The sequence below is a fragment of the Phocoena phocoena genome, chromosome X (genome assembly GCF_963924675.1).
Source record: "Phocoena phocoena chromosome X, mPhoPho1.1, whole genome shotgun sequence".
Classification (NCBI taxonomy): Eukaryota; Metazoa; Chordata; class Mammalia; order Artiodactyla; family Phocoenidae; genus Phocoena; species Phocoena phocoena.
Genome location: NC_089240.1, coordinates 60056740 through 60079027, shown reverse-complemented (window position 1 = coordinate 60079027; position 22288 = coordinate 60056740). Strand labels below are relative to the sequence as shown.

Here is a 22288-nt window from a genome sequence, read left to right as displayed (position 1 = left end):
TGGCAGGCAGATTCTTAATCGCTGCGCCATCCAGGAAGTCCTTTGGTGTTATATCTAAAAAGGCATCACCATACCCAAGGTCATGTAGGTTTTCTCCTATGTTATCTTCTAGAAGTTTTATAGTTTTGCACTTCGCATTTCAGGCTGTGATCCATTTTGAGCTAATTTAAAATTTTTGTGAAAGATGTAAGGTCTGTATCTAGATTCCTTTTTTTTTTCCATGTAGATGTCCAATTGTTCCTGTACCATTTGTTGAAGAGACTAACTTTGCTCCACTGTATTGCTTATGCTCCTTTGCCAAAGATTAGTTGACTATATTTATGGTGGGCTCTCTATTCTGTTCCACTGATCTATTTGTGTTTTCTTTTGCCAATATCTAAGGAACTGTCTTTGTTAGCTGTAGCTTTATAGTAAGTATTGAAGTCAAGTAGCAGCAGTCCTATATTTGTCAATTTCTTTTCCTTCCATATTGTGTTGGCTATTTGGTCTTCTGCCTCTTCATAGAAACTTTAGGATCATTTTGTCAGTCTCTAATACAACTTGCTAGGATTTTGATTGGGATTGCATCTGACCTATAGATCAAGCTGGGAAGAATTGCTATCTTGAATTTTTCTATCCATGAACATGGAATTTTCTCAAATTGTTTAGTTTTTCTTTGATTTCATTTATCAGAGTTTTATAGCTTTCCTCATATATTGAAATAGATCTTGTATCTATTTTGTTAGATTTATATCTAAGTATTTCATCTTTTGCGTGCTAATATAAATAGTATTGTGTTTTTAATTTTAAATTCCACATGTTCATTACTGGTACATACTAAAGCTATTGATTTTGTATGTTAGCCTTGTATCCTGAAACCTTACTATAATCACTTACTAGTTCCAGGAGTTTTTTTGTTGATTCTTTCATTTTTTGTAAATTTTCTCTTTTTTTTTTTTTTTTTTTTTTTTTTTTATGTGGTGGTATGCAGGCCTCTCACTGTTGTGGCCTCTCCCGCTGCGGAGCACAGGCTCCGGACGCGCAGGCTCAGCGGCCATGGCTCACGGGCCCAGCCGCTCCGCGGCATGTGGGATCTTCCCGAACTGGCACACAAACCCGTGTCGCCTGCATCAGCAGGTGGACTCTCAACAGCTGCGCCACCAGGGAAGCCCTGTAAATTTTCTCTTTTTAAAAAATTAATTAATTAATTAATTTTTGGCTATGTTGGGTCTTTGTTGCTGCACACGGGCTTTTCTCTAGTTGTGGCAAGCAGGGGCTACTCTTTGTTGCAGTGCATGGGCTTCTCATTGTGGTGGCTGGCTTCTCTTGTTGCAGAGTACGGGCTATAGGCACACGGGCTTCAGTAGTTGTGGCTTGCAGGCTCTAGAGTGCAGGCTCAGTAGTTGTGGCGCACGGGCTTGGTTGCCCCATGGCATGTGTGATCTTCCCGGACCAGGGCTCGAACCTGTGTCCCCTGCATTGGCAGGCGGATTCTCAACCACTGCGCCACCAGGGAAGCTCTTTGTCAGTTTTCTACATAGATTATCATGTCATTTGTGAGCAAAGATAGTTTTATATCTTCTTTCTCAATCTGCATATCTTTGATTTCTCATTTTTGCCTTACTGCATTTGCAAGGACTTCCAGTATGATGTTGAAAAGGAGTTGTGAGAAGGGACATCCTTGCCTTTTTCCTGAATTACTGGAAAAGTTTCAGTCTTCTCACCATTAAGTGTGATGTTAGCTGTGTATTATTTGTAGGTAGTCTTTATCAAGTTGTTACTAGTTTAATGAAAGGTTTTTTATTTTTTGATCATGAATGGGTATTAGATTTTTTTCAAATGCTTTTCCTGCATCTACTGATATGATTATGTGATTTTTTTTTTTTTTTAGTCTGTTGATGTCATAGATTACATTAACTGATTTTTGAATGTTGAACTAGCCTTGCATATTTGGGATAAATCCCACTTTGTTGTGTATAATTTTTAAAAATTTGTTTTTGGATTCAATTTGCTAATATTTTGTTGAGGATTTTGAGGATTTTTGCATCTATGTTCGTGACAGATATTGGTCTATTCATTTTCTTTTAATGTCTGTCTGGTTTGGGTATTAGGGTAATGTTGGCCTCATAGAATGAATTAGGAAGCTTTCCTTCTGCTTCTATCCTCTGAAAGAGATTATAGAGAATTTATATAATTTCATCCTTAAATATTTTGTAGAATTCCAAAAAACTACTAGAACTCATCAGTGAATTCAGAAAAGTTATATTTCTGAATTCTGTTATATTTCTATACTTTAACAATGAACTATCAGAAAGAAAAATTAAGAAAACTATCCTATCAATCACATCAAAAAAATATCTAGGAATAAATCTAAGGAGGTAAAAGATTTGCATTCATACCCAAACACACAGTGGAATATTACTCAGCCGTAAAAAGAATGAAATATTCTCATTTGCAACAACATGGATGAACCTAGAGAGTATTATGCCAAGTGACATAAAGTTAGAGAAAGATAAATGCTGTAAGATTTCACTTTTATGTGGAATCTAGAAAGAAAACAAATGAATAAATATAACAAAAGTTATAGATACAGAGAACAAACAAGTGGTTGCCAAAGGGGAGGGGTTGGTGGGGAGGAGAGAAATAGGTGAGGCAGATTAAGAGGTACAAATCTCCAGTTGCAAAATAAATGTCAGAGGTATGAAATGAATGGTATGGGGAATATAGTCAGTCAATAACTATCTAATATCTCTGCATGGTGACATATCATAACTAGACTTATCATTGTGAACATTTTGAAATGTATAGGGAATGTCCAATGACTGTGTTTTGTAACAGGAACTAACATAGTGTTGCAGGTCAATTATACTTCAGAAACAAACTCATAGGAAAAGAGATCAGATTTGTGGTTACTAGAGGTGGGGAGTAGGGAGAGGGAGGATTGGATGAAGGCAGTCAAAAGGTACAAACTTCCAGTTATAAGATAAGTAAGCACTAGGATTTTAATGTACAACGTGATAAATATGACTAACAGTGCTGTGTGTTATATATGAAAGTTGTTGAGTTAATAAATCCTAAGAGTTCTCATCACAAGGAAACAATTTTTTCTATTGATTTAATTTTGTATCCATATGAGATGATGGATGCTCACTAAATCATTGTGATAATCATTTCACGATGTATGTAAGTCAAATCATTATGCTGTACACCTTAAACTTGTACAGTGCTGTTTGTCGATTATATCTCAGTAAAACTGGAAGAAAAGTTTGATAGAATTCAGCCATGAACCCATCTGGGCCTGGTGCTTTCTATTTTGGAAGGTTAATAATTTTTATTTTGATCAGCTCTTTCTTTTAATGTTGATCCATAGAAGTTCAGAAACACTGACCTGTAGGGTCAAGTGCAAACTCCTTAGAGCAGCACGTGTCTTGTCTCCATTACCCTCCAGCCTCCTTCCTGCACCTTCCCCCATGCCTGCTTCTTACTTGACTAGAGCTGGAAGGTTAATAATTTTTGATTCAATTTATAAAATAGATAAAGGTCTAATCAGACTGTCATTTCTTTTCATGTGAGTTTTGGCTGCTTGGGTCTTTCAAAGAATTGGGCCATTTAATCCAGGTTCTCAAATTTGTGGACATAGAGTTGTTCATAGTATTCCTTTTAATGCTCTTTAAATTTTCAAGGGTTCTATAGTGATGTCCCCTCTTTCATTTCTGATGTTAATAATTTGTGTCTTCAACATTTAGAGAAGAGCTAACGCCTATCCTTCTCAAACTCTTCCAAAATATAGCAGAGGCAGGAACACTCCCAAACTTATTCTACGAGGCCACCATCACCCTGAAACCAAAACCAGACAAGGATGCCACAAAGAAAGAAAACTACAGGCCAGTATCACTGATGAACATAGATGCAAAAATCCTCAGCAAAATACTAGCAAACAGAATCCAACAGCACGTTAAAAGGATCATACACCATGATCAAGTGGGGTTTATCCCAGGAATGCAAGGATTCTTCAATATACGCAAATCAATCAACATGATACACCATATTAACAAATTGAAGGAGAAAAACCATATGATCATCTCAATAGATGCAGAGAAAGCTTTCGACAAAATTCAACACCCATTTATGATAAAAACCCTGCAGCAAGTAGGCATAGAGGGAACCTTCCTGAACACAATAAAGGCCATATATGACAAACCCACAGCCAACATCGTCCTCAACGGTGAAAAACTGAAAGCATTACCACTAAGATCAGGAACAAGACAAGGTTACCCACTCTCACCACTCTTATTCAACATAGTTTTGGAAGTTTTAGCCACAGAAATCAGAGAAGAAAAGGAAATAAAAGGAATCCAAATCGGAAAAGAAGAAGTAAAGCTGTCACTGTTTGCAGATGACATGATATTATACATAGAGAATCCTAAAGATGCTACCAGAAAACTACTAGAGCTAATCAATGAATTTGGTAAAGTAGCAGCATACAAAATTAATGCACAGAAATCTCTGGCATTCCTATACACTAATGATGAAACATCTGAAAGTGAAATCAAGAAAACATTCCCATTTACCACTGCAACAAAAAGAATAAAATATCTAGGAATAAACCTACCTAAGGAGACAAAAGACCGGTATGGAGAAAATTATAAGACAGTGGTGAAAGAAATTAAAGATGATACAAATAGATGGAGAGATATACCATGTTCTTGGATTGGAAGAATCAACATTGTGAAAATGATTCTACTACCCAAAGCAATCTACAGATTCAGTGCAATCCCTATCAAACTACCACTGGCATTTTTCACAGAACTAGAACAAAAAATTTCACAATTAGTATGGAAACACAAAAGACCCCGAATAGCCAAAGCAATCTTGAGAACGAAAAACGGAGCTGGAGGAATCAGGCTCCCTGACTTCAGACCATACTACAAAGCTACAGTAATCAAGACAGTATGGTACTGGCACAAAAACAGAAAGGTAGATCAATGGAACAGGATAGAAAGCTCAGAGATAAACCCATGCACATATGGTCACCTTATCTTTGATAAAGGAGGCAGGAATGTACAGTGGAGAAAGGACAGCCTCTTCAATAAGTGGTGCTGGGAAAACTGGACAGATATATGTAAAAGTATGAAATTAGATCACTCCTTAACACCATACACAAAAATAAACTCAAAATGGATTAAAGACCTAAATGTAAGGCCAGACACTATCAAACTCTTAGAGGAAAACATAGGCAGAACACTCTATGACATAAATCACAGGAAGATCCTTTTTGATCCACTTCCTAGAGAAATGGAAATAAAAACAAAAATAAACAAATGGGACCTAATGAAACTTCAAAGCTTTTGCACAGCAAAGGAAACCATAAACACGACCAAAAGACAACCCTCAGAATGGGAGAAAATATTTTCAAATGAAGCAACTGACAAAGGATTAATCTCTAAAATTTATAAGTAGGTCATGCAGCTCAATAATGAAAAAACAAACAACCCAATCCAAAAATGGGCAGAAGACCTAAATAGACATTTCTCCAAAGAAGAGATACAGACTGCCAGCAAACACATGAAAGAATGCTCAACATCATTAATCATTAGAGAAATGCAAATCAAAACTACAATGAGATATCATCTCACACCTGTCAGAATGGCTATCATCAAAAAATCTAGAAACAATATATGCTGGAGAGGGTGTGGAGAAAAGGCAACACTCTTGCACTGCTGGTGGGAATGTGAATTGGTACAGCCACTATGGAGAACAGTATGGAGGTTCCTTAAAAAACTACAAATAGAACTACCATATGACCCAGCAATCCCACTACTGGGCATATACCCTGAGAAAACGATAATTCAAAAAGAGTCGTGTACCAAAATGTTCATTGCAGCTCTATTTACAATAGCCAGGTGATGGAAACAACCTAAGTGTCCATCATCGGATGAATGAATAAAGAAGATGTGGAACATACGTACAATGGAATATTACTCAGCCCTAAAAAGAAATGTAATTGAGCTATTTGTAATGAGGTGGATGGACCTAGAGTCTGTCATACAGAGTGAAGTAAGTCAGAAAGAGAGAGGCAAATACCGTATGCTAACACATATATATGGAATTTAAGAAAAAAATGTCATGAAGAACCTAGGGGTAAGACAGGAATAAAGACACAGACCTACTAGAGAATGGACTTGAGGATATGGGGAAGGGGAAGGGTAAGCTGTGACAAAGCGAGAGAGTGGCATGGACATATATACCCTACCGAACGTAAAATAGATAGCTAGTGGGAAGCAGCCACATAGCACAGGGAGATCAGCTCTGTGCTTTGTGACCACCTAGAGGGGTGGGATAGGGAGGGTGGGAGGGAGGGAGATGCAAGAGGGAAGAGATGTGGTAACATATGTATATGTGTAATTGATTCACTTTGTTATAAAGCAGAAACTAACACACCATTGTAAAGAATTATACTCCAAAAAAGATGTAAAAAAAAAAAAAAAAGAACTAAAAATAATAATTTGTGTCTTCTGTTTTTCTTAGCCTGGTTAACAGGCTTATTAATTTTATCAGTTGTTTAAATACCAGCTTTTGTTTTCATTTATTTTCTTTATTGATTTCCTTTTTTAAATTTCATTGATTTCTGCTCTAATTCTTATTATTCCTGTTCTTTCTGCTTGCTTTTGATTTAATTTCCTCTTTTTTCCAGTTACTTAAGGTGGAAACTTACTGATTTTAGATATTTCTTATTTTCTAATATATGCATTGAATGTTATAAATTTCCTTCTATGTACTGCTTTTGCTGCATCCCACACATTTTGATCAGTTGTGTTTTCATTTTCATTTAAATTATTTTAAAGTTTCTGTTGAAATTTCTGCTTTGACCCATGTTTTATTTACAGTATTGTTTAATCTCTACATATTTTGGAATTTTCATGTTATCTTTCTCTTATTGATTTCTATTTTAATTCCATTGTGGTCTGACAGCAGATATTATATGATTTCTATACTTCAGGTTTGTTAAAGTATGTTTTATGGCTCAGAATGTGGTCTATCTTGGTGAATATTCCATTTGTATTTGGTAAGAATGGATCTAGTAGTCTGTCCATTTCAATTATATCCAATTGATTGATGGTGTTGCTGCATTCGACTATGTTCTTACTGATTTTGTGCCTGCTCTGTCTGTCCATTTCTGAGAGAGAGGTGTTGAAATCTTCAAAAATAATAGTAGATTCATCTATTTCTCCTTGCTGTTCTATCAGTTTTTGCCTAACAGTTTGATGCTCTGTTGTTAGGCTCATACATGTTAAGAATTGTTATGTTTTCTTGGCGAACTGACCTCTTTATCATTATGTAATGCCCTTCTTTATCCCTGATAATTTTCCTTACATTGAAATGTGCTCTATCTGAAATTAATATAGCTACTCCTGCTTTCTTAGGATAGTGTTAGCATGGTATATTTTTCTCCATCCATTTACTTCTTATCTCTATGTGTCTTTATATTTAAAGTGGGTTTCTTGTAGACAATGTATAGTTAGGGCATTTAAAAAAATCCGTTCTGACAATCTCTTTTTAATTGGTGCCCTTAGGCCATTGAAATTCAAAATGATGATAGATACAGTTGGATTAATATCTACAATATTGTACTGTTACAGTCTTCTATTTGTTGTTCTTGTTCTTTTTTCCTGTGGTTGACTTCCACTCTTCTTCTGCCTTTTGTGGTTTTAGTTGAGTATTTTATATGATTGCATTTTCGCTCTTTTCTTAGCGTATAGGTTATACTTTAAAAAACTTTTCTTGGGGGTTGCTCTAGAGTTTGCAATATACATGTACCACTAATCCAAGTACACTTTCAAATAACACTGTACCACTTCATGAGTAGTGTGAGTACCTTATAATATCAAAATTCCTCCCTCCCACCCCTTGTATCATTGCTGTCATTTATTTCACTTTATTCTAAGTGTTATTTATTTCATTTTATTCTCTCTATCTACATATATATACACAGAGAGAAGATATATAAATATGCACACAGTATTGAACACATTTTTATTGTTATTGTTTTGGACAGTTATCTGTTAGATCAGTTAAGGGCAAGAAAAGTAAATTTTTATTTTACCTTCACTTATTCCTTCTTCCATGCTCTTACTTTATGTACATCTAAGTTTCTGACCTATATTATTTCTCTTCTCTCTGGAGAACTTCTTTTACCATGTCTTGCAAGGTTAGACGGTTGGCAACAAATTGCCTCAATTTTTGTTTGTCTGAGAAAGTCTTTATGTCTCCTTTACTTTTGAATGATATTTTCACAGGGTACAGAATTGTAAGTTGATGCTGTTTTTATCTCAGTACTAAATATTTCACTCCACTCTCTTCTTGCTTGTATGGCTTCTAAGAAGTTGGATATAATTCTTATCTTTGCACCTAAATTTTAAGATAAGGTGTTTTTTTCCTCTGGCTTGTTTCAGGACTTTTTTCTTTATCTTTGATTTTCTGTAATTGGAAAATTATATGCATAGGTGTAGTTTTTGGTATTTATCCTGCTTGGTGTTCTCAGAGCTTCCTGGGTCTGTGGTTTGGTATTGGACATTAATTTGGGGAAATTCTCAGTCATTATTGTTTCAAATGTGTCTTCTGTTCCTTTCTTTTTTCTTTTGGTATTCCCATTACACTTACATTATACCTTTTGCAGTTGTCCCACAGTCCGTTGACATTCTCTTCTTTTTTTTTTTCCAGTCTTTGTTCTCTTTGCTTTTCTGTTTTCAAGGATTCTCTAGCTCATAGATTCTTTCCTCAGCCATGTCATGTTTATTAAAAAGTCCATCAAAGACAATCTTCATGTTTGTTACAGTGTTTTTTATCTCTGGCATTTCTTTTTGCTTCTTTCTTAGCCTATCCAGCTCTCTGCTTATGTTGCCTACTTTATTCATTGGAACCCTTAGCATATTAATCATAGTTATTTTAAATTCCTGGCCTGATAATTCTAACATCACTGCCATGTCTGGTTCTGATGCTTACTGTCTCTTCAAATTGTGTTTTTTGCCTTTTGGTATGCCTTGTACTTTTTTCTTGGTAGTGGGATTTGACGTACTTGGTAAACGGAACTACTGTAAATAGGCCTTTAGTAATGTGGTGGCTAGGTGTGGAAGAGGGAGAGGCCTATAGTCCTATGACTAGTTTTCAGTCTTTTCGTGAGTCTCTGCCTCTGAACTGTGAACTTCACACATGTTTCTCATTTTTTTCCTCCCCTCTTAGGTGGTACAGAATGGCTAGCGTACACTGGGGTTGAGTATTTCTCTTCCCCAGGTCAGTTAGTCTCTGATAATACCCCAGGAGGTTAGGCCCTGGTTCACTAGTTTCCCATGAGGGCAGGCCTTGTTAAGAACAGATTGCTTTAAGCTGTTTCAAAATTGTTCCTTTTTACCTTTTCCTGCCAAAGCCCAAGTGGATTTTTCTATGATGTTTACTGTGGGAATCTGGTTGAGCTCCTGGAGATTAATCTGACGATATTGTGAGTATCCCCCTGTAACTATGTCCTCTTGGAGTTTTAACTCTCAGACTTGTCCACACTGAACCTCCAGCAGTCTGTCAAGTACAGTTCTCAATTTCCTGCCCTAGCAGTGGTGCCCTTGGTAGTTTTTACTTGTGAATCTCTCTTGTGCTAAGCATCAACTCCTTGTATTTTTGCCAGTCTCCCCAATCTTGGGGGTAGTGGTTTGCCCTGTGTACTCACCTCTCTTTTGGATCCAAGAAGAGTTGTTGATTTTTAAGTCTTTCCAGTTTTTTACTTGTTAGGATGGAGTTGTGCCTTCCAGGATCCTTACATGTGGAGCCATAAACTGGAAGTGTGATTTGATTTTTAAGCTTGGCTTCCTTACCATCACCCCTGGATCAGAATACCTTAATTTTCAGTCTGTGTTTGGTCAGAGGTTCTGATAAGCTCCTTGAGCCACTCAGTCTCAAGTCTCTTTACTGATGGATCTCTGTATGCCTTGAGGAATGCTTTCTAGTCCCACATTTCCCTCTGATTGTTCCTGAGTGGGTGCAGCCTAGAACATATGCATAGCCTTTTGTATCCCCAGGGATGAGTGTGACCCTGGGATTATTCTTCTTGTCTCTCCCTGGTTCTCTCTGTTCAAACTTCTGGCTTGTCCGCTATTTCACTTGTTGCTACTACTATCTTGGAGGTACCAGCCCCTTCTTAATTGCTCACCAGCAAGATCTCCATTGTTTTTGACTGTGCCCTTAGGTAGGAATCTCTCCTTGCTCTGTTCCAAATAAAGTCATTCCCCTTAGGCAGAAATGCTGAGCTCTTCCTCTTTGTTGCCCACTTCTTCCCCTGGGTAGAAACTGGCACACTGCTGCAGCTGGGGGCAGGAGCATGGCAGCTACTCTTGCAGTGACACCCCTACTATATGAGTAGATGTTGGGGAGATGGTAGCCCCTAATCTACTTAGCATGCCCTCCTGTCCTGCATCCTCTGCCAAATGAGCCAGGCTGGGTGAAGGGGATTAGGGTCCTAGTATTCTTCAGCTGTTACGGGGTAGAGCCCTTACCCTAAGAGTGAGAACTGAGTAGGGAAAGGAAGACCCAGTCCTCTCGTTGTGCCTGCCAATAATAGCACTTCTGCAACACAGATCTGGGAATGATGAGAGTGGCTGGCAGCCTGAGTCTAGGACCTGGAGGGAGAGGTAATTCCTACTTTCTTTTTGTTTTAAATTGAAGTTGATTTTCAACATTATATCAGTTTCAGGTGTACAGCACAGTGATTTGATATTTTTGTATATTACAAAATGATCACCACGATAAGTCGTTACCACTTTTCACCATACAAAGTTATTATAGTATTATTGTCTATATTCCCTATACTGTACATTATGTCCCCGTGACTTATTTATTTTATAACTGGGAGTTTGTGCCTCTCTATCTCCGTCACCTATTTCACTCATCTCCCCACCCCACTCCTGAATTCCTATTTTCTTGACAGCACTCATCTGGAGTAGCTTCCATGACATGGAGGTGGTGTGGATAGGAGCAGGTCATGGCTCAAATGCCACAGACTCCCACTGTTGTTACTGAGATTCAGTTGATTTTTTAAAAATAAATGTTTTTCCATTTGCTGTATGCCCTTAGGACACTTTCCAGAGACCTTAAATGGTTGTTTTAATTATTTTTCCAGGCAAGTGGTTGTTTCACTGGGGAGAAGGGGGTCCAAGAGCTCCTTAATACCACTGTTGCAGAAGTTCCATTTTCATTGATTGTTTTAAAAACTGGCAGTAGAAGGTTTAATGTACCAACAGAGACCTCTATGAGATAGGGCTTACAATGAGGCCATTATAATGTAGGCTAGCATTATATCCTTGTTAGCAAGCTGAAAACTCAGTTTGGTAGCTATGGGTCTTTTAAAAAGTAAAAGTAAAAGGAATACTTCAAAGTAATGGCTTCAGTTTACTCCAGTTCACCAAAATTTTATTGACTTCCTCTCTTGGAATACCAATTTTATGGTGAGTGATCTTTGTTTTACTTTAAAGCTTTTTTTGGAAAACCTGAGGCTCATATTAATACATTATTTGTGGTTATTAGAATGTCCCATAGGTAATATGGTATGGTAACTAAAGCAGAGAACTGAAAGTCAAATTTCTTTTCTCCCCATCCCCTTACTCTCTTTTTTTTTTTCCCCTTACTCTCATTTTTAATACCAATCTAGGAAATACTAGAAATCACTTAACTGCTAAATTGGTTCATTCAGCTGCAAAATGGAACTAATATTGTGCGTCACAGGGGTGTTGTGAAGCTTAATAAATATTGCTAAGTTTCCATGAAAACTCCTGTATTTGTTTTATTTTAAAAATATATTTCTTACACTTTAAAATGTGCCCATAAAGTAAGGGCTTGTACACACATGTAAAATAGTTTAATCTAGTGTATATATAGCCAAATGGAAAAGAGCAGTAATATAATTATAGTGTTGTTTATTGGATATATATCCTGAGGAAGTTGTGGTTTTCTTTTCTTTTTTTTTTTAAATGGGTGTTGAATTTTGTCAAAAGCTTTTTCTGCATCTATTGAGGTGATCATATGGTTTTTATTCTTCAGTTTGTTAATATGGTGTATCACATTGATTGATTTGTGTATATCGAAGAATCCTTGCATCCCTGGGAAAAATGCCACTTGATCATGGTGTATGATCCTTTTAATGTGTTGTTGGATTCTGTTTGCTAGTATTTTGTTGAGGATTTTTGCATCTATGTTCATCAGTGGTATTGGTCTGTAATTTTCTTTTTTTGTAGTATCTTTGTCTGGTGATGGTAGCCTCATAGAATGAGTTTGGGAGTATTCCTTGCTCCGCAATTTTTTGGAAGAGTTTGAGAAAGATGGGTGTTAGCTCTTCTCTAAATGTTTGATAGAATTCGCCTGTGAAGCCATCTGGTCCTAGACTTTTGTTTGTTGGAAGATTTTTAATCACAGTTTCAATTTTATTACTTGTGATTGTTCTTTTCATATTTTATATTTCTTCCTGGTTCAGTCTTGGAAGGTTATACCTTTCTAAGATTTGTCCATTTCTTCCGGGTTGTCCATTTTATTGGCATAGAGTTGCTTGTAGTAGTCTCTTAGGATGCTTTGTATTTCTGAAGTGTCTGTTTTAACTTCTCCTCTTTCATTTCTAATTTTATTGATTTGAGTCCTCTCCCTCTTTTTCTTGATGAGTCTGGCTAATGGTTTATCAATTTTATCTTCTCAAAGAACCAGCTTTTAGTTTTATTGATCTTTGCTATTGTTTTCTTTGTATCTATGTCATTTATTTCTGCTCTGATCTTCATGATTTCTTTCCTTCTGCTAACTTTGGGTTTGGTTCTTCTTTCTCTAGTTCCTTTAGGTGTAAGGTCAGATTATTTATTTGAGATTTTTCTTGTTTCTTGAGGTATAAACTTCCCTCTTAGAACTGCTTTTGCTACATCCCATTGGTTTTGGATTGTCGTGTTTTCATTGTCATTTGTCTCTAGGTATTTTTTGATTTCCTCTTTGATTTCTTCAGTGATCTCTTATTTAGTAACGTATTGTTTAGCGTCCATGTGTTTGTGTTTTTTACGTTTTTCTCCCTGTAGTTCATTTCTAATCTCATAGCATTGTGGTCAGAAAAGATGCTTTATATGATTTCAATTTTCTTAAAGTTGCTGAGGCTAGATTTGTGACCCAAGATGTGAACTGTCCTGGAGAATATTCCGTGCGTACTTGAGAAGAAAGCGTAATCTGCTGTTTTTGAATGGAATGTCCTATAAATATCAGTTACATCTACCTGGTCTATTGTGTCATTTAAAGCTTGTGTTTCCTTATTTATTTTCATTTTGGATGATCTGTCCGCTGGTGTTAAGTGAGGTGTTAACGTCCCCCACTATTACTGTGTTACTGTCGATTTCCTCTTTTTTAGCTGTTAGTAGTTGCCTTATGTATTGGGGTGCTTCTATGTTGGGTGCATATATATTTATAATTGTTATATCTTCTTCTTGGATTGATCCCTTGATCATTATATAGTGTCCTTTCTTGTCTCTTGTAACATTCTTTATTTTAAAGTCTATTTTATCTGATATGAGTATTGCTACTCCAGCTTTCTTTCGATTTCCATTTGCATGGAATATCTTTTTCCATCCCCTCACTTTCAGTCTGTATGTGTCCCTAGGTCTGAAGTGGGTCTCTTGTAGACAGCATATAGATGGGTCTTGTTTTTGTATCCATTCAGCAAGCCTGTGTCTTTTGGTTGGAGCATTTAATCCATTCACGTTTAAGGTAATTATTGATATGTATGTTCCTGTGACCATTTTCTTAATTGTTTTTGGCTTGTTTTTGTAGGTCCTTTTCTTCTCTTGTGTTTCCCACTTAGAGAAGTTCCTTTAGCATTTGTTGTAGAGCTGGTTTGGTGGTGCTGAATTCCCTTAGCTTTTGCTTGTCTGTAGAGCTTTTGATTTCTCCATCGAATCTGAATGAGATCCTTGCCAGGTAGAGTAATCTTGGTTGTAGGTTCTTCCCTTTCATCACTTTAAGTATATCATGCCGCTCCCTTCTGGCTTGTAGAGTTTCTGCTGAGAAATCAGCTGTTAACCTTATGGGAGTTCCCTTGTATGTTATTTGTCGTTTTTCCCTTTCTGCTTTCTATAATTTTTCTTTGTCTTCAAGTTTTGCCAATTTGATTACTGTGTGTCTCGGCATGTTTCTCCTTGGGTTTATCCTGTATGGAACTCGGTGCACTTGCTGGACTTGGGTGGCTATTTCCTTTCCCATGTTACGGAAGTTTAGACTGTAATCTCTTCAGATATTTTCTCTGATCCTTTCTCTCTCTCTTCTCCTTCTGGGACCCCTATAATGCGAATGTTGTTACGTTTAATGTTGTCCCAGAGGTCTGTTAGGCTGTCTTCATTTCTTTTCATTCTCTTTTTTTTATTCTGTTCCACAGCACTGAATTCCACCATTCTGTCTTCCAGGTCACTTATCTGTTCTTCTGCCTCAGTCATTCTGCTATTGATTCCTTCTAGTGTAGCTGTCATTTCAGTTGTTGTATTGTTTATCTCTGTTTGTTTGTTCTTTAATTCTTCTAGGTCTTTGTTAAATTAAACATTCTTGCATCTTCTCGATCTTTACCTACATTGTTTTTCCGAGGTCCTGGATCATCTTCACCGTCTTTATTCTGAATTCTTTTTCTGGAAGGTTGCCTATCTCCACTTCATTTAGTTGTTTTTCTGGGGTTTTATCTTGTTCCTTCATCTGGGACATAGCCCTCTGCCTTTTCATCTTGTGTATCTGTCTGTGAATGTGGTTTTTGTTCCATAGGCTGCAGGATTGTAGTTCTTCTTGCTTCAGCTGTCTGCCCTCTGGTGAATGAGGCTATCTCTGTGGTTTTCTAAAGTTAGAAAGTATTGCTTTATGTAATTGATTTTTATGTATCAATTGGCTAATCATCTGTTGTAGTGCAAAATAGAAAAGTTGTAATTAAGTATAATTATAACACGTCTTCTTAGTAATATGTAGTCTTGAAAAATATATATAATTTGAAATAAATATGTATTTATGTGTATTTTTTTCCTTTTTTAATGATAGACAAAGCTATGATACTGGGAAGATGGATAAGCTTTCTGTTCCACAGGAAATGCTGGTAAGGATTATGTTAAATATTGCAGAAGTAGGTTCAAGAAATACAGTTTATGTTATTGTAAGAAAATTATGATAGGCTGTCCCTCCATTTGTGAGTAGATTATTCACTGGGCACATCATTTAATATCTCAGTGCATTAGTTTCTATAAAGTTGATATACTTATAGAATCTACCCTCCAGGTAAATTCTTGTACCCTTGAATTAATTAATACATGTAAAGTGCTTAGGACAATGTTTGGCTATATACGTTTTAGCTTTTGTTTGCATGTTCAAAAATTCTAGGTTTCTTTAACCACCCAGATAGAACATGCTTGGTATGGAAGTTAATTTTAATATTTTATCAAGTAAAATGTGATTATGTAAATAAATCTGATTTAAAACTAATTTAATACATGCCGTAGCAGAATGGAATTTTTTTGAATATCCATCTCTGCTTCTTACCATTATTACAGTATATCACACAAAATGTAACTGAATACATACACACACATATATATCTATACATATATTTAAATGTATATACATACACACATATATATATATCAATATATCTAAGAATGTGGTAGATGGGGGAAAAAAAGAGAAGTATAAAACGTGGCCTCTGCCCTTAAATAGCTTATGTTTAAAGGATGAAACTAATACAGGTGAATACAATGGAATATTATTCAGCCATGAAAAGGAAGGAAATTCTGACACATGCTACAACATAGATGAACCTTGAGGACATTATGCTCAGTGAAATAAGCCATTCACAAAAGGACATACTGTATGATTCCAGTTCAGTGAGATATGTTGGGTAGTCACATTCATTGAGATGGAAAATAGAATGGTGGTTGCAGAGGTTTGGAGGGAGGAGAACATGGGGAGCTATTGTTTAATGGGTAGAGAGTTTCAATTTTGTGAGATTAAAAGAGCTCTGGAGATGTATGGTGGTGCTGATTGCACAACAGTGTGAGTATACTTAATGCTACTGAACCGTACACTTAAAAATGGTTAAAATGGTCAATTTTATGTTATGTGTATTTCATCACAATTAAAAATAATGAAAATATATTATGATAGTGTCATATAATAGAATATCGTATAACAATGAGAATAGACTACAATAATTGTAACAGTATGGATGTTCTCACATATAATGTTGAACAAACAGAGCAAAATACAAAGTAGTACATACTGTATGATTCCATAAATGTGAATGCCAAAAGCAGGGAGAACTAATACATGGTGTTGGAAGTCAGATAATTGGTTACCCTTGTTTGGAATAGTGTCTGAAAAGAGATATGAGATGAGACTAATGTTCTGTTTCTTTATTTCTGTGTCGTTAACATATGTGTGCTCACTTTGTGAAAATTCAGAGTTGTACCATTGAGATTTTGAAACTTTTTAAAATGTATTTTATACTTCAATTAAAATTTCAAAAAAGAAGATTTATAAAAATGAGTACAATTGAAACAATTTCGGAAAAATAAGTGATAAACTGTGTGGTACTAACCTGAAGTATACGCAAAGGCATGCAGAAAAGGGGAATATTAATGTTGACTAGAATAGTTGAAGAAGCCTTTTGGTAGGAGATAGGCCTCGAAAAGCAGATGGGGTTCATGCAGTTAAAAGGGAGCTAGAAGGGGGGAATATGAGGCAAGGGATCTAGGTGAGAAGACGTCTGGAGGAGGAAATGAGGATTGAAGGTAGGATTTAAGTGTGATTGAAATCTAATATTCATATTGCAAGGTATGGAGAAGTAAGATTATAAAATAGTTCTTCTTTCATGCTAGCAGTATTTTATTGTGGTATAACTTAAATAAATATATACACTAAATTGCACAAATCTTAAAATTGTACAGCCTGATGAGTTTCAGTTTATCTATATAGTTTTGTAACTATCACACAGATCAAGATACAGAACTTTCCATCACCCTCAAAAGTTACCTTGGCCCCTTTCCAGTTAATCGCCATTCATACCCCCATGATAAAACCACTATTCTGACTTTTATTGCTGTAGAATATTTTTGGCTTATCTTGAACTGTGTATAAATGAAATCATACAGTATGTACTGTTTTGTGTCTGGCTTCTTTTGCTTAACATAATAGTTCTGAGGTTCGTCCATTTTGTTTTATCTTTCTGATTATTTGACCCTTTTACTTTTACGAAATAGCTACAGTCTTTCTCAGAGATGCCATATTTACTCCATCAGAGTCCTCTGGGGAAGTTTATAAGTTGAGAGTTGCTCCACAATAATAATATATCCATCTTGGTATTTGAATTAAAAAACTGAAAGGTATCACACCCTAAAAGTCACTTCTCTAAGGTTCGCAGAGCCCTAATGTGCTTAACATTTTTTTTTTTAATTAGAAGAACACCTTTGCCTGATCCTACTGTCCTCATTATACTTAGAGGCAGAATAGAATCTTCATTGAAATAGGCCTCCTACTTTCAAAATGTGAATCTATAGTTAAATAAGTCTGTGCTAAGTAGAGTTATTCCCCTTGTCAGTGTAGATCTGGCTGGAGAAACTGAATTATGAAATACTTTATTAATTTTAAAACTTGGTTGAGTTGGGAAAAATCTTGTCTATAGGAAAGTATATCTGCTCCTAGTGAAATGGTGGTATATGTGCCCTTGGTCCAATTGGTTAATCTCAACTAGGCTATAAAGTCTTTGAGAGAGGGATTATGTCTTTCTATTTATTTCTTTTGATGGAGGCCTAATATAATGTTACCTAAACAGTAGGTGGTAAGATGATTACATTAAATATTGCTGTGCTTTAATTTCCTTATTTTTAAAGTGGGGATGATTAAGTACTTTACCACTGAAACACTGTTAAGAAAATAATTATATTAACACAATTATATTAAATTTAAATAAGCTATTACTGTAAAATTCTCAGATGGTATTTGGTGTGGGTAGCATAATGATGAGACATATCCCAAGACTATGTGGTTGCTTAAGTAAATGCTATTTCATAATTTTGACTGAGGTTTGAGAAATGCCTGTCACTGTGTAAATGCTAGTCAGCTGTTGTATTGCAGTTAAACCCTCAGCTGTGTGTGTTTTTTTTCTATTTTTAATTATAGGGTAAAGTTCTTCGGTTACTAGCCACTGCTTATATGGATTGGGACGGCAAAGAATATTATAAGGCTCTCAGCGCTGTAAACCTAGCAAACAAGGTATAAGAGGTTTTTTACTTTTGAAAATTAGCTTAATGAAATTTTGAAAGCATTGATTCACATTTTGAAATCCAGTGTAGACATCTGCTCCAGTATTCCTGTTTTTCTTTTAAACAACAGATTGTTGCAATCTCTTCTGCAGCACAGAAAGGAAGAATAAAATATACCTCTGACAACAGATATTTTTGAAAAAAATTTTCTTTTGCACAAAACAGAAAAGGTTCTCCGATGTGAGTAAATTTTAGGATAAAGAAGGAAATGATAAAATAGGCAGATAATGGGATTTAGTTTAAGAAAACCAACATCAGTCTTTCACTTTCAGCTGATGCTCATACATACATACACATATACATACATACATACATACAATACCTCTATACTCCTGGATAAGGAATATTGATAGACTGATGCCTGTTTAAAGAGATTCAGTTAGGATCAATGTGTTTTACTCTATAAGGCAATTAAATATAGTGATACATTTAAAAAAATTTTTATTTATTTTGGCTGCATTGGGTCTTCGTTGCTGGGCGCGGGCTTTCTCTAGTTGCGGTGAGCAGGGGCTACTCTTTGGTGCGGTGCACAGGCTTCTCATTGCGGTGGCTTCTCTTGTAGAGCACGGGCTCTAGGCACGCAGCTTCAGTAGTTGTAGCACATGGGCTCAGTCGTTGTAGCACACGGGCTCTAGAGCGCAGGCTCAGTAGTTGTGGCACACGGGCTTATTGCTCCATGGCATGTGGGATCTTCCCAGACCAGGGATGGAACGCTTGTCCCCTGCATTGGCAGGCGGATTTTTAACCACTGCACCACCAAGGAAGTCCCTGATACATTTTCAAAAGATTTTTTCAACAAGATGGGAAGCATGAAAGTGAATAGTTGAATTTATCAGAATATTAAATTGCCCAAAGAAACCACATTGACAAATTATATTTTCCTGAAATTTGTCAATGTGGATGGGGTTATTTAATGCTGAAAAACTTATTTTATATTAATATTTTTAAATTTAAAAATATTAATATACATGAACATATTCAAAAGCTGCATCTTTTTTTTTTTTTTGCATTTGCTAAGATGCAAATCTAAATAAAAAATAGAAAAAAAAAAAATAGAATCCAAGACAACGGAGGAGGCTGCATACTAGCTACATGGCTTCTTGTCAGCATGTCTCTTTGTTCACTGGATACAGAAGTTGCAGTTTTTATTACAATAATTGTCCATCTGCATTACTCCTGACATATCACATTTAATAGCCTAATTATTGACCCTGGACATTGATGAACTGGGTGCATTAGGATTTCAGCGGCAATATACACTTAAAAGAGTTTTATTTGTAAACAATTTCAAACCTAGAGAAAGATTGAAAGGATAAGAATAGTTCAAAGAATACCCGTCTATTTACTTTACCCAGAATCACCTGTTATTAACATTTTGTGCATTCTCTCTTCTCTATATTATTGAGGAAATATAATTCATACATTCATCTTATTGAGGGTAATATATATTGATATCTGTAATAATAATATATGTTATATACACTCAGTAGTGAACTGTATAGCATGTTTTTCTCTCCAATATAGGATTAATCAAACTAGGATTAGGTATTGCATTTATGAGACATGTCTCTCTAGTCCCCTGTAATCTGGAACATTTCTGTAGCCTTTCTTTTGACTTTTGTGTCATTGATATTTTGGAAGAATACATTAGCTCCCTACCTTGTTTTAAATGAAAATTCTCCATTTTTGATTTATCTGATGTTTCCTTGTGATTAGACTCATATTATGCATTTGTGACTGGAATACTGCATGAGTGATATTGTGTCCCTTCTCAGGGCATCACATTTGGAGGCCCCTGATGTCCATCTGCTCCTCATTGGTGATAATACTGATCACCTGTTCAAAAGTGTATATCTTCTCTGTATATTAACCATTTTTCCCTTGCAACCAATAAACACTTTAAAATTATGATGCATATACCCTGCTTTTTATTAAAAATTTCCTTAAGTGCTTCCCTGGTGGGGCAGTGGTTGAGAGTCCCCCTGCCGTTGCAGGGGACACGGGTTCGTGCCCCGGTCCAGGAAGATCCCACATGCCGCGGAGCTGCTGGGCCCGTGAGAGCCATGGACGCTGAGCCTGCGCGTCCGGAACCTGTGCTCCGCAGCGGGAGAGGCCACAACAGTGAGAGGCCCGCGTACCGCCAAAAAAAAAAAAAATTCCTTAAGAATTAGTGTTCTTGCCTGAATCAATCTTATGATGGTTGCCAAATAATCATTTTCTAACTGTAGCATTCCCTTCATATTTACCAGTTGGCACTCAGCATTCTCCTGTAAGCAAGAGCTCTCCCTTCTCCCATTTATTTAATATTTATTTATTTACTTATTGATTTATTCATTTGTTATCAGGATTTATCAGGGTTTTTGTATTCCTGTTTTTCCACTGACATAATTCATTACTCTTAATTATCTTTTAACAGTTTTATTTAGGTATAATTAACATACAGTAAACTGCCCATATTTACAGTAAAAAAATTTGATGAGTTTTGACATGTGTGTATATCTATGAAACAATCACCACAATCCGGATACTGAAGATATACATCATTCCTCAAAGTTTCCTCACACCCTCTTGTCACCCCTCTTTCCCACTCTTCCCTAGGTGACAACTGATCTGCTTTCATAGATTAGTTTGCATTTTCTAGAGTTTTATACCAATGGAATCATAGAGAATGTACTCTAGTTTTGAATGGCTTCTTGCATTCAGTACAGTTATTCTGAGATGTTGTGTGTGTGCATAGTTTATTCCCAGGGTTCAGTAATATCTTATTGTATGGATATATACCATATTTACTCTTAAATCTACTTTATCTTTTATTGATATAGTTACTTTAGCTATTTTTTTGACTAGCGTTAGCATGGTGTATCTTGTTCTATCTGTTTTCCTATTTATGTCTTTATGTTTAAAATGCATCTCTTGTAAGCTGCATACAGTTGGGTTTTGCTTTTTTATCCACTCTGACAATCTCAGTCTTTTGACTGGGGTGTTTAGAATATTTACATTTGATGTGATTATTGATGTGGTTAAGTTTGAGTCTATCACCTTGTAATTGTTTATTTGTCCTGCATATTCTTTATTCCCCTTTTCTTCTTTTTTTCCTGCCTTCTTTTGTAAGTTTGTATTCAAGTAAGTTTTTCTTCAAAACAATTTATGAGTCCAATGTAGTTTTTATTCCAACCTCCTGAAGAATCCATGTTGAAATATTATGAAAATACGGATTTCCCTGGTGGCACAGTGGTTAAGAATACACTTGCCAACGCAGGGGACAAGGGTTTGAGCTCTGGTCTGGGAAGATCCCACATGCCGTGGAGCAAATAAGCCCTGTGACACAACTACAGAGCCTGCGAGTCACGACTACTGAAGCCCACATGCCTAGAGCCCATGCTCCACAACAAGAGAAGCCACTGCAGTAAGACTGCGCACCACAACAAAGAGTAGCCCCTACTCTCCGCAACTAGAGAAAAGCCCGCACGCAGCAACAAAGACCCAATGCAGCCAAAGATAAATAAATAAATAATTTATTTATTAAAAAAAAGAGGAGTATTATGAAAATATTTGCAGGATCATCTGGAGGAATAAACAGTGAGACTACTCAGGGAAATACTGAAAAAGGAGAGTGATCATAGAGGCTTTGTCACATTACATATTTGAATAATTTTTTAGATTCAGTTTTATTTCTTCTGTTGGCTTATTAGTTGTAACTCTCTGTTTTGCTTTTCTACTGGTTTCTTTCGGGCTTATACTATATATCTTACCTTGGTCTACCTTCATATGTCATAATAGTGTACTTTTATATCTCCCAGCCTGGCCTTTATGCTACTGTTGTCATATGTTTTACTTTTACATATGTTATAAAATCCACAATACTATGTTATTATTTTTGTTTAAATTTTCAATTTTATTTTAAAAGAGATACAAATAAGAAAAAAACTTAGGCATTTACACATGTAGTTACCATTTCAAGT

At 36.0% G+C, this 22288-nt stretch overlaps 1 protein-coding gene across 1 annotated transcript in view; it reads left to right on the top strand.

The window, feature by feature from the left end:
- The window catches only part of TEX11 (testis expressed 11), a 338390-nt gene that overhangs the window by 119036 nt on the left and 197066 nt on the right, over nt 1-22288 (top strand). The window contains exons 10-11 of the mRNA XM_065900178.1: nt 15055-15109; nt 18184-18276. Of these exons, the coding sequence (XP_065756250.1) occupies nt 15055-15109; nt 18184-18276 (148 nt within the window). The remainder of the gene's footprint in view (nt 1-15054; nt 15110-18183; nt 18277-22288) is intronic.